This window comes from Pantherophis guttatus, chromosome 8, assembly GCF_059756535.1.
Source record: "Pantherophis guttatus breed Tessera chromosome 8, ASM5975653v1, whole genome shotgun sequence".
NCBI lineage: Eukaryota > Metazoa > Chordata > Lepidosauria > Squamata > Colubridae > Pantherophis > Pantherophis guttatus.
The window spans coordinates 44,237,715-44,256,238 of NC_142070.1; the positions used below are offsets into that span (position 1 = coordinate 44,237,715).

General features: G+C 39.3%; 1 protein-coding gene across 13 annotated transcripts in view; it reads left to right on the forward strand.

Annotated features, from left to right (window-relative positions):
• SORBS2 (sorbin and SH3 domain containing 2) overlaps positions 1-18,524 on the forward strand; it is a 209,857-nt gene that overhangs the window by 141,785 nt on the left and 49,548 nt on the right. For 11 of the 13 annotated variants that reach the window (XM_087874682.1, XM_087874683.1, XM_087874685.1 and 8 more), the window contains 4 exons: positions 1,460-1,526; positions 2,608-2,652; positions 4,556-4,727; positions 6,409-6,523. In XM_087874682.1, the coding sequence (XP_087730808.1) occupies positions 1,460-1,526; positions 2,608-2,652; positions 4,556-4,727; positions 6,409-6,523 (399 nt within the window). The remainder of the gene's footprint in view (positions 1-1,459; positions 1,527-2,607; positions 2,653-4,555; positions 4,728-6,408; positions 6,524-18,524) is intronic. The other 2 variants (XM_060686786.2, XM_060686788.2) reach the window with 1 other exon arrangement.

Consider the following 18,524-nt stretch of genomic DNA (forward strand, 5'->3'; position numbering starts at 1 on the left):
CTGTATGTGTTTTAATCATATAATTCAGTCAATTGGCTTCATTGTCAGCCATCCGATAATCTGGATGACAAATAAATCTATAATTTATTTGTGAATAAGTAAACTTGGTCTATCTGGATTTTTTTGAAGTAAGTAATGTTGAAATATTATAGCTAGCTTTTCTAAGTTTTTTTTTAATGGGTTTTTGGCCAACGAAAATTAGGCTCCTACTTTGACAAAAGATTACTTGATTATAGACTTTTATCAGAAAAATGTAGGCAAAGAAGAAAAACTCTAGTGAGAATAAAATGCTTCTGTTAACGGTACCATTTCAGATTAATCATCAGCATTCAATGTCACATATATATTGTGCTAGACTCTCAAATGGTACTTGTTCTTTTTCTTTATGTTACTACTCTCTGATAATATAACAGTAGCATCTAGTCTTTTATTACAAGAAATATGCCTAACAATTTGAATCTAGTTGAATGTAATTCAGTTCCATGCATTAGTGAATAAGATTAACTCCTAATGAGAGTAATGGTCTTCAGATTTATGGAATCTGATGATAGATACTGACACCTTATTTATTTTATCTGACCACAATTTTTTTCCCACCATATTTTTATTTTGTGTATAATCAGTATATTGCATCATTTTAACTCTAAACTAAAACTAAACTAAGCAAAACATGCCAACTATTTAGGGGGACTCATTAAGATTCTAAATGAACCACTTTGCTTATGTTTTTAATTAATTGCCCACTTAGCTCATGTCTGGACTACTGTAATATGCTCTGTATGGGGCTGCCCTTGAAGAGTATTTGGAAGCTTCAGTTAATTCAGAATTAAGCTCAAATACTTTTGCACAATCCTAGACTTGCACATGTGTCACCTCTTCTGCGGCAGCTGCACTGGCTGCCAATCTGCTTCTGGCTACAATTCAGCATGCCTTTAAAGCCCTACATGACTTGGGACCAGGCTATTTGAAGGATCACCTCTCCTCTAAAACCTCCACCTGGCCCTCCAGGATAGGAAGGCAGGGCATGTTATACATTCCATCAGTTAGGGATATGTGTCTGGTGGGACCAAAAAAAGGGCCTTCTCAGTGGTGGCCCCTTCTTTATGGAACATCATTTCCCCCAAGGTATAGTTGATTGCTACTGTGTTGCTTTTCCTAAAAGCCCCAAAAATGTGATTTTGTCAGTGAGCCTGAGGACCAGAAATGAAGATGAAGCCAATAAAGTGGTTGATTTGACTGTGTGGTTGCTGACTTGGTGGGTGAGATATTTTATGGGTATTTATTATATGGTGGGTTTTTAAATTTGGTAAGATGCCATGAATCACCTACAGTATGTGTGAGTTGGGCGGCGATATAAATCCGTGTAATAATTAAATAAATAAATGGTTTCCTACTTTGTTAGCAGTCTGGCTTTTGTACTGATTATCTGCTAATTGTTTAAAATTTAATTTCTTTTTAGACTGTTGACAGGCCAAAGGATTGGTATAAGACAATGTTTAAGCAAATCCATATGGTTCATAAACCCGGTATGTATAATTTCTACTTTTTTCTTCCTTTTTTGTAGCCTTGCTAACAGATTAGAATTTTTTATAGATGCTTCTTTTTATTGTTTATTTATTGTTGTGAGTCATCCCAACTCAATCCAGAGGAATGTTAGGCTGATTATTATAGCTAATAAAAACGTAAAAAAGAAACGCTATACCCAATAATTAATTGTAATAATAACTACAACCATAAATAACATTTCCCATTTTTATTTGTGTTTGATCCTTTATTTTTATTAGTATTATTATAATTTTCATTTTCATGGCTGCCTGCTCCTGCACAACTCTGGATGTCTTACGACATTGAAAAGAGTGTAGAACTAATTGTTCTATAGACTGGATCAATATAGGCACCAATGAACAATAAACAATTCTCAAAGGCCTCTGGAAGAGACAGTTTCTGGGAAACCACAGAGTTAGGACTATTCTTGCCTTAGGAACAGGCTATCCCATAACAGGGAGTTCTCATACCTTCAACTAGGTCCTCTCCTTCTGCACAATAAGGAGATGGGAACTCTTAGTAACTCCTTCGCTGCCTGAATCAGACAATAGAAATTATTTGAGACTCTCTTAGAGATCCAGGCGCCATGATATTTAATGTCTATGTACTGCATCTTTAATCCAGTAAGTCTCTTAAACACAGTTCTCTATTTTTTCCAGTTAAAGAAAACCCCCTACTTAGGGGTCTTTTCAAGAAGAAGAGAGTGAAGGGCTTAATATGAGTGTACTGAAGAGACCCAACAAAGCAAATTTTCATTTGCATTCATTGGAATTAGCAAGGCGTGATTCCCATTGCTATTGTTTACCAAGGCAACAAATCACTTTAGCTGCTTCAATAATGGAAAGAAATTAAAGCTTCTTTCTGCATATTTGTTAGAGTTTATTTGTGGCATCTTAATTTGAATTCTGAGTGAGTACAAGTCTAGTGTTATAACACACGAATAAACTGTATAATAACACCACAAATAGTAAACATTTATCAAGGGAGAGAGTTTAAAACTGCCTTGCTGTGGATAAATGGACAGGTATTTCACTGCTATAACATTTGTCTTTCTTTTTGTAGATGATGACACTGACATGTATAATACTTCATATTCATATAATACTGGTAGGAATTATTCCTTCCTTTCACATGGGTCTTTTCTTTTTAGTGCCAGCAACTTCTAACAATTTCTAACCCCACTGGAGCACACTTTATTCTGCCTCCATAACTGGTTTTATCTATTTAATCTCTATATTTGATTTTTGTTTCATTATTTTCCATATATCAACAATTAATGGTTCTTTTCATAAATAATCTAATATGTATTATTAATTTTTATTTGTATTGGTTGGACAACTTTTATGTTAGAGTGGAGAACACTTGAATGCACAGTAACATTGTAAGATAATTCATTACAGCAGAGTCTGAAAGCATGGTACCTCCAACAACTTTTCCATAATATCTTGCATTCAAGGTAGCAGCATTGTAAGGTACTGCTTTGTTTCTATGCACAACATAAAGGATGTTCACAACCCAGAAAGGCATTTGATTCTGCCCCACTTTGAAGAAGAGCATGAGCATTGAAAGCTCTAATTTTCATCAGATTCCAAAACAAAATCTGTATCCTAAAAAAAAATTGAATCTATCATAAATAGATCCATCCATTTCACTGGCATGAACAATATGGTAAGAATACATTAGAAAAATTGTGACAATATTTTAAGTTTCCTATGAATAACAGGAAGCCTACTTGAAATGTGAATGTTATTCCTAGATTCAGAAGGATGCAAAATGCATTTTACCACAGGGCATAGCCTATATTTTAAATGTCGTTTCAGCTTTAACTTTATGCTGCATGTTGTATTTGTTTGCACAAAAAAGAGATTTTCATCCAATGTAATATTCCTGAATAATATTTTAAATTAATAATTATTACTAACAAGAAAGGCTTTATCTTTTAACAATATTAATAAGGCATGGCTTTACAAGCAAATACATAAATGTACATCAGTTTGTGTCTTTTTGAGTTTTGAGCAATGGTCCAGAGCCAATCTAAGCTTAGAGACCTTCATTAATTATTTCATTTGATCTCGTAACTCCAACAAGTTTCATTTTTCATCAGTGCATTTGGTTTTTCCTGTTCTTTGTTCTTAACAAACTATCTTTAAACTACAGAAAGGGGAAAAAGTTATAGACACAACAGCATATGTTCTTGCTCACCTATAATGTAAGACTTGCTCTACAAGTCCTACACTAATCCTGATTCAATAAGAGAGATCTCTATGTAGAAAAATACTGGACAAATGGCTCGATCTTCCCGGTCGAATCATAGAGTTTCAGGATGATACAGAAGGGCAATTTTATGACCCCCAGCAACAGAGTATGCATGTATTAATACTCTTAGTCTTCATGGTTTGTGATGCTCAAGAGAGAGCACTATAAGTTATAAATCACTTATTTCAAAGGATGAAAAAATATAGGCAACTTTATTTTCCTACTAAATGAACAATCAACATTATCCGGGAGAGTCACATTTTATACCAAAATGGCAGAAGAAATCTGAATTAAGGCCACTAGCTTCTATCCAAAATTAGTGTTGAATAATACAATATACTTCCTTTTATTCAGCCATGGAATTTCAGGGGACAGTAGGAAGGCTCCTTTTACTCAATCCATGTTTGAATGGATAATGTGTGCATGTGTGTATGTGTTTATTAGGTTGAATCAATCCACTTCAGGATAAAGGCATCTTCATTGAAGGTTATGGACCATAACATAAAACAGTGGTCCTGTAAGAGTTGCTAGGCAGATGTCTTTCATGTATTCAGTCTAAAGCTGAGAAAGAGAGTGACTGACCCAAATTCTCCCACTCAGCTTCCATGCCTAAGGGAGAACTACATCCTGGTCTACCCATTCCTTAATCCTACACCACACTGCTGTGTGTGTTTGTGGTGTGTGTGCATGTGTCTATCTATCTGTCTAGTACTAATATTTAGATCCTTTGTGATTTTGCTTTATCTTTGACTAGGTAACTTCAGTCCATCATTTTCTGCTCAAGCACATCCTGTTGCAAAGACTCAGACATACAGGCCACTGACAAAAAGTACTTCTGACAATGGCACTGAAGCCTTTAAAGTCTCTTCACCTCCACCACCTCCAGTACCACCTGTTCGTCCTTGGCAAAGATCTGCCCCAGAAAAGTAAGCTATGTATTAGCAATTAATCCAGAAGTGGCAGATTTAATACTAGTGTGAGAGCTATTATGTCAGTGTTTTGTTTTGCATTCAGGGATACAGCATGACTTTTCATGAAAGCGGTTGGTTGGTTGGTTGGTTGGTTGGTTGGTTGGTTGGTTGTCTCTCTGACTGACTGACGACTGACTTTTTTATATATTGCCAATTTCCAGTGCAACCATGGTGCTTTATAATTAACAACAATAAATATAATAGTAATATAGAAATAGTGTAAAACAGAAATAATCTTATTTAAAACTACATAGCTCTATTATTAATCGTTATTACAAAATGTATGGTACATTAATTATATGTCTTAAATGAATGCTCTTCTGAACAATTCTGTTTTAAAGACTTTTCTAAAATTTGGTAGTAGTGAGCCATCAGGATTTCAGATTAGCATCTTATTCCACTGATAAAAAATAACATTTTCTGGATCTTACATGGGGGAAGAACCTTTAGCATCCCTACCCAAGATTACCAAACTGGAAGATGGGGTCTACTTAAAATAGGTGATCCTATACATATCCAGTAGCTAAGTCATGGAGAATTTTTAAGGTCAATACCAGTATTTGAATTGTTCTCAGAAGCCTATTGGTAACCAATGGAGAGCCCTCAGTTCAGTATTATGTATATATGTGATGGCTCTCATATCATTCACCAATATTACAAATACTATTATCACACCAATCCCCCCAAATCCTCATAATAGCCTATAGGGAGGTTTGGCCAATCCTTAAAGAAGGGAGCAGTTCTTCATAATCAAGATTGTTGGGGCATTGTGTGCCAAAACAAAGAGCATGACAAAGAAAGAACTGGCATCATTATGTCATCATAAAGATATTCACTTCTAACCTTTGACTACTAGTACTCTAGATATTTATTCTGCTACTTCATTTCCCAGAGCAACTCAAGATTTACAATGAGAAGCTACTTGGGAATAATTGGCCTAGCATCCCTGTCATCTTTATATTCCAGAGCTAAACCAAGGATTCAAATGAGTTGTCTAAGAAGCCTATGGCAATCTCCATCACCTGCTGGAATCCATTTGGATCCAGAAGACACCAGAGCATACAAATTTAATGGGCCTTTCCATCTGCATGATCGGGAAATGATCTGACTGCAGAAAAAAAAATGAACTATGTCTTCCATTCATGATGCAATTCAATCACGATACAACTTGTGTAAAAGAAGGATAGTTGTAATGGGTAACTATCTATGTTCATTGAGACACAGATCACTCAGGACATCCCCATGATTGCCATGAAGGTCAGGAAGGCCAGGAACTCCTGAACTCTACTCAGAGCCAAACATAATATAAAGAATTTGAAACCCCCTTATTCTATAAATTGGAGAGGTATCAGGGCTATTTTAGGAGCCCAGCAAGGGTTTATGACAAGCAGCATGAGGGTGATAAACCCTCAGCTTGTCCTTACTGCCCAATTTTAGAAACAGATGGTCATTGCCTACTACCACATGTGCAGAACCCCTAGCTACCAGAAAACTTTATTCATCACCACTCCATCTCACTCCTTTATTATCATAGACAAATTTTATTTTTGTTAAAAATCCATTAATTTGTTCTTAGAAAACTCTGTGATGCACGCATTGGATGTTAGATCAGTTGTCAATTTATTTTTATTTTTAGAAATGAGTGGGAGCCTCCCGATAGAAAAGTAGATACCCGCAAATTCCGTTCAGAACCAAGAAGCATTTTTGAATATGAACCAGGAAAGTCTTCAATCCTTGAACATGAAAGACCAGTGAGTAAAGTTTATCCATTTTTATGTATAATAAATAATTCTGTAAAACATTTATTCTTTAAATCTGTCATGCTTTTGTTAAGTATAATAAGATGCTTTTAAGACTGTCAAGACAAGTGTTTTGTTCAAGAGACTTCTTCCAGGAGATTGAAAACTATGAGTCTGCAATGTATCTGCTTTGCCTCATGGTTGACTATGGCTTGCCTTGATCTCTTGCACTTCCATGCAACTGATAGATTAGTTTGCCTTTAAGATATTTTCACATACCCAGGGTAAGTAAATTTCCTTAAGACTTATCCAAACAACTTGCTTTTGAGCACTTTTTTTTTTTTTTTGCTTCTTCTGCCAAGTTGTCGATTAGTTTTCACAGATGTCTTCTACTATCCATAATAGCAGAGACATTGAAGAAGGTGTCAGGAAGATGGTGGCCATCTGGTCTTGACTCAGGGATCACCAGTAATAAGCAATAAATTACCACCATCCCATTCCAATAATAAATTCCTAATACTGGGTTCCTTTCTTAGAGATTATGTTTAACTGACAGTTTAATATAGAACAAAGAGGCGAAATTATTTTCCTTGGGTTGATACAGTATTTTTATTTTGGGGATTGGGGATTCAGTGAAAATAAATATACACATTCATTTTGTTGCATAGATTATAATATTTACAAGCTTCTAAACCCAATTAGTGGGTTTAGAAAAATGAGTAGATTTTTTTCACTATCCTTGTAATTTCATCAGCACACATAGAAGTAACATGAGAGTTGTTACACATGTGAATAAAATCTTTCTTTGTTCCAAAATTCACAAATGTGGTTTTCTTATTACTGATATTTTACATATAATAGCACAGTGCAAACTAACAGATAAACTAAACTAAAATTCTTCATTAGGATTTTTGAAAAATAGGAATTAAATTAATGAGAAGCATGTTTAATGAGGCTGCAATCTTACATCTTAATACTTATTGCTAACCATTCCAGTAACCCAAAGAGTCTGTTTCGCTATGTCTGCTCACAAGTATTTAATTCATGGAGTAACTATTGTATGTTTATAGGAATATACATGCAGGCTGTTTGCATTGTGATTGCCACATCTTGATCTAAACAAACCAATTCTAACTCAATCATATGTTTTTTGCTGCTTAATATGGAAGCAATAATTGTTCTTAAATATTTTAATTGTAAGGTTAAATATGTAGCATTTTGGAATTACTTACCTTTAAACATTGTAAATATTACAGAAACCTTAGCTTTGTCTTGGTTGGTTTATATGCTAAATGTTGAAATGAATGATGATGATGATGATGATGATGACGATGATGATGATGATGATATATTGTGATAGTAATATTTGAAGTTGTATTTTGTCATATTACATTTTCCATAAATTAGAATAGCCTTCCCTAACTTCATATTCTTCAGATGCTAGCTGACAATTACTAACACAAATGGAGGATGTTGGAAAGACTATAGTTTATATATTGGCAACCTTTCTTTTCTTAAGATATACTGTATCTATAATGTGGGTTATGTAAAAGTGGAGAATTTTTCATTTGTGCCATAACTCAGCACATTTCATGATGAAATTATACTTGGGATATGTCTTGTTAATAGAAAAAGATATATGTAGCTCAGAGTTGGAATTTTGGATTCTTGGTGTTCTCTATTTTGGTCGTTTTCTCGCAGACATTTTTCCCCAAGCTAGATTATCAGTGAACGGTAGAGTGGTATACTGGAAAACAGTACTAGCTAAGCAATCAAGGAAAGAAAATAATATCCTAATGAAAGGACCATTAAGGAATATCTCCACTAAGCTACTATATATACAGTAAATAGCTAGCAAACTGAATCTCTCTTGATCTGATGATGCTACCTACCCTGGTAATGAAACATCTGCAAGAAAACAACCAAGTTCAGAGAACAACAAGAACTCTATATTGATACTACCCAATGAACCTCCTCATCATCATTGGCTAATTGTAACAGACCAGAGTACATAACAAATACAGTATGGCCAAAGTAATGAATCAAGACTTAATCATAGGGAAATGTGTGGGTATTAAGGAAAATATGTCTCCCAGTTTTTTGAATTCTTCACTTGGGAGAATATGCAATGGAATCCAGAGAAATTTTGAGTTATGTACTAGGGACTCTTCTTTCAGTCCTTCCATTGAAGGAAAGTACATCGGTAGATAAAGCCCTCAGAAACAGGACAGACCAGTGTTGCTACCCACCCAAACACTAGTATTGTGAGCAATGATTAAAGAATCTAGACCATCCTTCCATCTCCATATCATATAACAGCAGGAAAATGATCTGCCTATCAGTGTCCTGAGTGTGTGGCCCCTGGAGCTGGAAGAATCAAGTGTTCTCTTTCCCTTTATCTGAAGTCACCTGGAATATTTTCAGGGATAGTGGGAAATACGCAGCTATGCAAATCACTTATTGAAGATTGAGACTCTGAATCCAGTACTTCTTTAAGTTTAGCAAATCACAAGTTTTGTGCAAGAATGGGAATATTCCCTCGTGCCACCACTCTGCGGAACACCTAATTATCACAGTACTGTCTTATGTCTGATATTTACCTATGTAGTATGGCTGTATTACTATTATCCTTCTTATTTTTTGTATTACCTTCTCCTATTGGTATCTTATATTACGTTGTTGTTTGTATGTACACTGAAAGCTTATGCATCGGAGACAAATTCCTTGTGTGCCAATCACACTTGGCCAATAAAGAATCCTATCCTATCCTATCCTATCCTATCCTATCCTATCCTACCCTACCCTACCCTACCCTACCCTATTCTACTCTACTCTACTCTACTCCAACTTTCTGTAACACATGCTACATGAGATCAGGATTCCCAGCTCTGAACATACACACACACACATACACATACACACCAGAAAGAAAGAAATAGGTATACAAAGAGATGCCTCCAGCCTTTGCCAGTCACAACACAATGAACATAGAACATAACCTTATAGCAGACCTGCTGAACCACTGAAACTCAGCAATCTGCCAAAGTCTCCTGTGTATTCTGGATTGCCCATGAGGGAGATATGCTGGCATAGGATGCTAAAAAACCTTGGCTCAACACCAGCCTGCTCAGTAATAGACTACCTAAAACATGGAGACTCACTTGGCAAATAGTTAGAGGAATGTCTCAGTTTGTGTAAGTGAGGCTTATAAAGAGCAAGGGTTACTGTTGACCATCACTATTCTATATCATGATTTATTGCATAAATTCTCTATTACATAGTTCATTTTATGTAATGTTTAGAGAATATTAAGCACTTTCACTCCTCTTGTGATATTTAAACTAATGGTGGCAAAAGATCATGACTAAGTGAGAGTATCATACCATATTTCATACAATTAACAATTCCATGTAATTGCAATTACATTTTCTACTTTTCAATATTGAATAAGTTGTATTCATTCAATAAAATTACTTAAGGTCATCTCAGCATTAACTTTCTCTGGGTTAATTCTCGTGAGCATTTGAAAAACCAAACTTCATCTTCAAAGCCAATTAATAAAATGTTGGATGAGATGAGATTTTGGCATAGGTAATACAACTTTTCTTGGATTTAAATTCACAAACATTTGCATCAATTTACATTTCAGTGACCTCTGCTTGTGCATCTATTAATTTTTCGAATCTGGGCTTTGTTTCAGTGGTAAAATCCAAACAAACAACTATTTTAATGATCTACAGATTTCCTGGTCTTAGAAATTTGGGGGTTTGTTGCCCAGCCAGGATTATACGGTATTTACAAAATGTTTTATGGGAGTAGGAAGGAGGGTTATTGTTGGCATTTCTGTGGTAGAATTTGTGTAATATGAGAGAAACTTTTAAAATGTTTTCAATTGCAAATAGTTCCCAGATGGTGAATAAACAGAATCAGATAATCAGTTGGGATTTCATTCATTTTAAGAAACATTTTATGGTTATTTAGATTCGGTAAATATCACTTCCAGCAAGAAAAGTGAGATATAACCTTATGTCCTATTGGAAGTTATTATTATACTTAGTACTTATCTTGCTAGTATCAATCCTGGCAATCTGACTCAAAATTATATGGGGAATTGCACACACGCTTATTCATTTTTCATGAAAAGCATCAAGAGGTTATGAACTTAATCAGAAGAATAACAAAACATGCTAGCCAGATATATAGCCATTTTCCCTCTGGCTATCCTTCCAGCCAAAATATTCTCCCATCACTTTTCTAAATTAGAGGTAATATATGTATATCCTCTAAGTAATTTAACCTTGATCCAGGGATTTTTTTTTCAGTTTTACTCAAATTAAGCTTGGGAGTACAGTTGCCAAGTATTATTTAATCCAAGCATTTTCCTGTTGTGAAAAGAATGTATATATGTTTTAATGAATTATGATCTTATACAATATTTATGTTGTTTCATGAAATGTTTTCTTTTTGGCAGTATTTAAATATGTTAATAAGAATAGTTTTTTAGTCTCATTTGTATAACTAATGTTAACTTCATTTGCATAAAAAGCTATAGAGGGTATAATCGGTTGTGGCTTTCTTGGCATGTTAGTTGTGACACAGCATGAGCTGAAAAATTACTGGAAAAATGTACAGCTGGTTTTTTTTTCTGTAATAATCACTTTCTCACTGTTACTGTTAGCTTCATTTTACATAGCTCAGTTCTGTTCTTTTACTATTCTATTAATGTAGCAAAGTAAAACTGTTCCATACTCCACAGCCAATATTTGGGATAAAAATGCAATTGGTAGCCTCAATCTGTTAATCATACACTTTGCCATTAAAAATATTTTTATTTGAAACAGAACAAGAACTATAGGCATATGTAGTTAACTATAGGCATATAATATAGCTAAATTACGAATATCAGAAGAACTAGTATTATCTCCCTTGATTTCTCATTTGATTTGCTCCAGTGATATTCTTCTTGAATTTTTTCATCATTTCAAATTCTCCTAGCATTTCATCATCATCTGCATCTTACTGGCCTGCTAATTCTTTCACACATGCACATACACAACCACACTCATATACACACTACTTACAGATAGTGTTGTCTTAATGAAGGGAATAAAAAATTTTGATAACTGATCTGGATAAAATCTCTCTTCTTAGTCTTTGTCCACTGTTTCTGTCTTTATTATGGTTGCATATAAGAATATGTACAGTTATATGATGTACATATAGCTGTACATAAAGCTACATGTACATCATATAAGTAGTCCTCTATGTACAAGCATAATTGAGCTCAAAATTTCTGCTGCTAAGCAAGAAAGTTAAGTGAATTTTGCCCCATTTTATGATCTTTTTTGCCACAGTTAAGCGAATCAGTGCAGTTGTTAAATGAATCACACAGTTATTAAGTGAATCCAGCTTCTCCCATTGACCTTGCTTGTCAGAAGCCATCTGGGAAGGTTACAAATGGGGATTACATGACCCCAGGGTAGTGCTACTGTCCATAAACATATGCCAGTTACCAAGTGACTGAATATTTATCATGTGATTATGGGGGTCATAACTGTGAAAAACAGTCATAAGTCACTTTTTTTCAGTACTATTGTAACAGTCACTAAACGAATGATTGTAAGTCAAGGACTACCTATTGTTAGTTTCTGTTGCTTAAATGTGAACATTGATAATACAGATATTATATGATTAATTATTTTCTTGTAAATCTGAAGAGAATGCCTGCCTCAATTTGGGATAGTTTGTGAGAACAACAGCATTTGTGATGCATATAGATTAGTGATGCCAGAAGAATGGATCTTTAACAATTCTGAGTATACTAATCCATAATTTGTCACCATCCTTATTTCTGGAAAATATATGTATAGGGGTTTTTTTAGGCATACCCCTACAAAAAACTTCATAGAGTTGCTTTTCCCAAACTAAAATAGTTTATTTTTAGAATAACCTTCCAGAAACGTATGCCCTCTAGGTCAGTGTTTCTCAACCTTGGTAGCTTGAAGATGGGTGGACTTCAACTCCCAGTATCCCCCAGCCGGCGCTGCTGGCTGGGGGATTCTGGGAGTTAAAGTCCGCCCATCTTCAAGCTACCAAGGTTGAGAAACACTGCTCTAGGTGGATTGTAAATCCAAGAATTTAGACCAACATGAAAATTAGTTTTATTTGGTATGAATTTAGTAGAACCAACATATTTAGTGGTTATGAATATTTATAACAAAAACAGTCTGACTGAGCTTTATCTGGTGGTTTTATTGTTATTATATTTGGATTATTTTCCTTTTTTTCTGTATTGATGCAGAAATTTTCCTGCTACCTGATAGTCCAGTTTCCCCACTAAGATCAAAATACTTCATTCATAAGACATTTGGATATTGTTGATAGAGTATTCAAAAGTAGGAGCTTATCTGTCTTTCAACCTACATCTTATTAGTTTTACAACCCAAGGCCTCCTGCCTGTTCAGTTCAGATCTGGTGCTTGGTAGTCTCTCCTGTCAGTTATAGTAGATATTTAGGCTTTCCATTGTCTATTTCTAAAGGACATCCATTAACAATAAATAGAGGAAGATGTCACCATTCCCAACTTGGGAACTTTCAGAAGCTATTAATCAGCAAGTATTTACTCTAAAATATATATTATATATATATTAAAATATAGAGAGAGAGCTCAAGTCAATGAGACATTGCCCCACCAGATACTGGCTGCTTACCCAGTGTTCTAATGGACACTCCTCTATTTACAGCCGTTCCCAGTCTTGCTTTGCATTTGTGATCATTAGCAGGCAGTGTCTCTCCCACAAACAAAGGTATTTGGTGCTCTCTTCTTTAAATGTGCAGGATGCTGTTCATGCTTCCGATGATGACCACTAAAGAAACAATGGGAAGAATAAAAATAACAGGCAAATAAAAAGAAAAGAAAAGTTAGAAATTTTTGACGACATCCACTAACTTTTCAGGGATTGAGAATATTAAGAGTTTTCATAGTGGTAGCGGGCATACCTTCTGGTTTGGTTTAACTAGGTTGCTGCTGTTTTTGTCTTCCATTCATTATACCTGCAACAGTTTTTCTTCTGTTGTATTTATACACTAGTAACGGAAGAGCAGAGCCAATGCATGGATCTTGCATTGTTTATATTATTCTGATTCTGCGTTTCCATGGCATTGTCTTTCAAACAGAAGAAAATCTGTTTAGAACAATTCTCCTTCTCCTCCTTCTCCTTCTCCTTCTCCTTCTCCTTTTCCTTCTCCTTCTCCTTCTCTTCCTCCTCTTCCTCCTCCTCCTCCTTCTCGAACGAGACAGGAAATTCTAGCATTCAGGAAGAACAAACACTTCTAACACCTGCAGGGATTGTGCCAGCAGTTGGCATTCCCATCAGTATTCAGGAAAATGTATTAAGAGCCAAGAAAAAAAAAGAAAACAATTATAAAGTCAGGGCATAAAGTCAGCAGTTGTGACAAACTGAAACATCAGCTATCCCTGTACTTTTGCCTATGCATAAAATATTCGATGGAAGATGCTAAGTATTTAGTATTTGTGCTGCTTCTAATGTGAATCATGTTGTCAGAACTTTCAGTGTAAATTTTCTGTCTTGAAAAGTAAAGTTCAGCCTCAGAATTGTAAACTTATTTCTGCATGTAGCTCTCAACCTAAGAACTAAGCTAAGAACACATAATACCTGTTTCGTGCTGCCCTCTGCTGCCTATTGGGAGGGAAAAAAACCATAATACATGCCAAATGCTGGATTTTTATTTAATTATTGTTTATAAAATGTATAGGCCGCCCATCTTATCTCAGGGTAACTCCAGAGGACAGCTTACAATCATAAAAAATAAAAATGTATAAATTAAAAACATAAATAAGTTGACACAAAATTCAAAACACTACTGCTCAGTTAATGATGGGGAGGGTGGGAGCAGGATGGGAGGGAAGTGGGTTCTGTTGTTAGTCAATCAGCTACCTCCACTGTGATGCTCCCCCATTGGAGCCCCAAGCTAACTAGGCTCTGCCAGTTAGCTCCAGGCTCTTTAGGCTCTTCCAGAAGGTCAGGAGGGTTGGGGCTTGTTATGTATTGATACTTTTGAGCGGGAGTTTCAAACCTGCCTACGTTTCTGATTGGCTGACAGTCCCTCCAGGATTGTATATAAGGAGGGCTGCAGCCTCTGAGTTTTTGCTGAAGTCTCACTGTAAATTAAAGAGCTGTTGTCACTTGCTTGGTTGTGCCTCTCGTTATTCCTGAACCACTTCATTGGCGACGAAGTTGGGATAGAGGTCACAACAAGCGAACCAGTGAGACCACGAGCTTCAGCTAGGCGACGAGGCGAACCACAGGAGGCATACCGAACATGTCTGCCTACGTTCCGCCCAAGCCTTTTGATCCGACCCGCGAAAAATGGGTCTCGTACCTGACGAGGTTCGAATGCTCGCTCGAAGCCAGCGACATGCAGGGGCTCTCCGCTAATCGGAAGAGGGCCCTCTTCCTAAGCCACTGCGGACCGGACGTGTTCGAGATGGCAGAGTCACTGTGCGAGCCAACGCCGGTCCAGACCGTTTCCTGGGACACCCTGATGGCCACGCTCCGGGCTCACTACGCTCCCGTGCCCTCCAAGTTCGTGCAACGATACCAACTCAGACAGCGCGTACAGCGAGAGGGAGAACCGGTCAGCGCATACATGGCCAGCCTGAGAAAAGCCGCAACCCATTGCGACTATAGAGACTTGGACGATGCGTTGCTTGAGCAACTCATCTGTGGTGTCCGGGACATTAGGCTGCAACGGCGCCTACTCGCCAAGCCTGATTTAACGCTCGCTGGAGCCCTAGACGAGGCCAGGGCTCATGAAGCCTCCACAAAAGCCGCAGAAACGCTGCAGCGTCCGCTGACCAGCAAAGACAACCCCAAGTCTGCCCCGGTGCACAGAGAAGACGCCGGATCCAGCTCGGAGTCCGAGTCGGATGAAGACGTCTTCCGAACGGAGCACCAGAGAAAGGACACAGGCAGCCCCCGACGAAGCTGTCCCAGCTGCGGAGGGCACCATGACAGACTGTCCTGCAAATATAGGGAGGCTATTTGCAGGCGTTGCGAGAAAAAAGGGCACTTGGCGCGAGTCTGTAGAGCCATTCTGCCCAGAAAACACCAACCACGTGAGCGCCGCAGCCAACCAGAATCAATGCGCCAGAAACAACCAACGAGAGAAGGCGGCGCGAAAAAACGGCATGAATTTGAACCTCGAGATGGCCGCAGCATTCACATAGACCAGGCCAGCGCGGAAATCGAGGACAAAGTCAGCACGGTGGTCGAAATCAACGGCAAGCCATGCTCAATGGAGATCGACACCGGATCGGCTCTCTCCATAATGTCTTGGGCGACCCTAAAGACCCTCCTGCCGTCGTTCCGGAAGGACCAGCTCTCCAAACAGAGACTGCGCATCCTAGACTACCAGGGGAACCAAGTCCCCCTCGAAAGCGTGGGCACGTTCCAAGTCACCTACGGAGACTACGAAAGAGACCTGCCACTGACCATCGTCACGAAGCAGCTTCCCAGCCTTCTCGGCATGGGGTGGTTCCGAGCCCTCGGCATGGGCTTCACCGGCGTCCACCAGATGCTCAAGTCATCGTTAAAAGACAGTCTCCTGACCGAGTTCCAGGACGTTTTCGGGGACACGTTGGGCAAGTATGTGGGGACCCCTATCTCCCTTAATTTAGACCCCAACATAGCCCAAATAAGACTCAAGGCCAGACGGGTGCCTTTCGCATTGAAACCAAAGATCGATGCGGAACTGGACAAACTGATTAAACAAGGGGTGCTGGTTCCCGTTGACCATGCAAAGTGGGAAACCCCTATAGTGACCCCAGTAAAGTCTGACGGCTCAATTAGAATCTGCGCCGACTACAAGTGCACGATCAACAAGGCTTTGCAGCCGAGCGCCTATCCGGTGCCGATCGTGGACCATCTACTACACTCCCTGGGGCCCGGAAAATTTTTTGCCAAATTAGACCTGGCTCAGGCCTATCAACAATTACCAGTTGATGATGCCACGGCAGAGGCACAAATGATTGTTACTCATAGGGGTGCATTCAAATGCACCAGGCTCCAGTTTGGGGTGAGCGTCGCACCCGGCCTGTTTCAAAGCACCATGGAGCGCCTTCTGCAAGGGCTTCCCGGAGTGATGCCCTATTTTGATGACGTTCTAGTCAGCGCTCAGGACGAACATCAGTTAGGGGACAGAGTAAGGAACGTCCTTTCCAGATTTAGGGAAGCGGGACTAAGGTTAAAGAAAAATAAATGTATGATCGCTGTCCCCTCCATTGAATTTTTGGGGTACAGGGTGGACGGCACAGGCATCCACCCTACTGAAAGCAAAGTGAGAGCAATTAAGAGCGCACCTGCCCCCAAGACCAAAGCTGAGCTCCAAGCCTTCCTTGGACTGCTCAATTTTTACTCAATGTTCCTGAAAGACAAAGCTACCGTCGCAGATCCCCTACACAAACTATTGGGGAAGAATGTACCATGGGTCTGGGGGAAACCACAAGCAGCCGCTTTTGAGGCAGTTAAGAGACTTCTATCAGAAGACAGTTTCCTAATCCAATACAACGCAGCGCTACCGCTTGTATTGGTTTGTGACGCCTCCCCCGTAGGAGTTGGTGCCGTCCTGGGCCATAGACTTCCGAACGGCCTAGAGGCGCCCACTGCGTTTTACTCTCGCACCCTGTCAAGCGCAGAGCGAAACTATAGCCAATTGGACAGAGAGGCTCTGGCTGCAATTGCGGGGGTTAAAAAGTTCCACGAATATCTATTTGGCCGGCAATTCGAACTTGTGACTGATCACCGGCCCTTGCTAGGACTTTTGGCAGGCGACAGGCCCACCCCCGCTGCTCTGTCCCCACGCTTGACTAGATGGGCTATTTTTCTTTCGGCCTATTCATACCAGCTTGTACATCGACCTGGACGGACCCTGGGTCACGCGGATGCCCTCAGCCGCTGTCCCCTACCTGACTTACTGACCAATCCAACACCTGAGGCCTCAGTCCTTCTACTGGACACATTAACTTTGGGACTTTTTTCCTCTGCCGAAGTGGCTAAAGCCTCAGCCAGGGACCCGACCATTCGTACTGTGATGGGGTGGGTGCTAAAAGGGTGGCCGGTCAAGGTGGACGGGGGGACTATCAAGGTTTTGTAAACAAACGAAACGAACTGTTTACGCAAGGTGGTTGTTTGTTGTGGGGTGATCGGGTGGTAGTGCCAACGAAACTACGAACGAGGGTCTTAGAATTGCTGCACGAAGGGCATCCGGGCATTGTCAGAATGAAAAGTTTAGCCCGCAGTTACGTATGGTGGCCCAACATGGACCAAGTCATCTCTGAGTGGGTGGGGAAGTGCAGACCCTGCCAGGAGTCTCGGCCCGATCCCCCGGTAGCACCCATCCGAGAGTGGGAGAAACCAAAAGGGCCATGGGGGAGGATCCATATTGATTTTGCTGGCCCCTTCCATGGGCAAACGTTTTTAATTGTAGTAGATGCCTTTTCGAAATGGCTTGAAATCATTCTAATGCCCTCTACCACAGCCGAGGCTGTTATTAAAGCCCTTCGCAAGCTGTTTGCCACACATGGCCTACCGGATACCCTAGTATCTGACAACGGGCCTCAGTTCACAGCAACCCTGTTCGAGGGATACTTGGCCGGACTGGGCATCCGCCATGCCCTATCGGCCCCGTTCCACCCAGCTTCTAACGGATTGGCCGAACGTTTTGTAAGAACGGCCAAAGAGGCCCTATCCAGACTAGATAACGGGGACTGGCAGGCCAGGATAGATCAATTCTTAGCTGTCCAGCATGCCACACCATGCACAGCCACAGGGAGAAGCCCAGCAGAGCTCCTCATGGGCAGGAAGCTCCGGTGCGTGTTAGATAGGCTTCACCCCAACTATTCGCACGAAAATTTCAAGGGAGAGACCTCCGGACTAAGACAGTTTCAGGTTGGATCCCCGGTGTTCGCTCGCAACTATGCCAGCGGACCTCT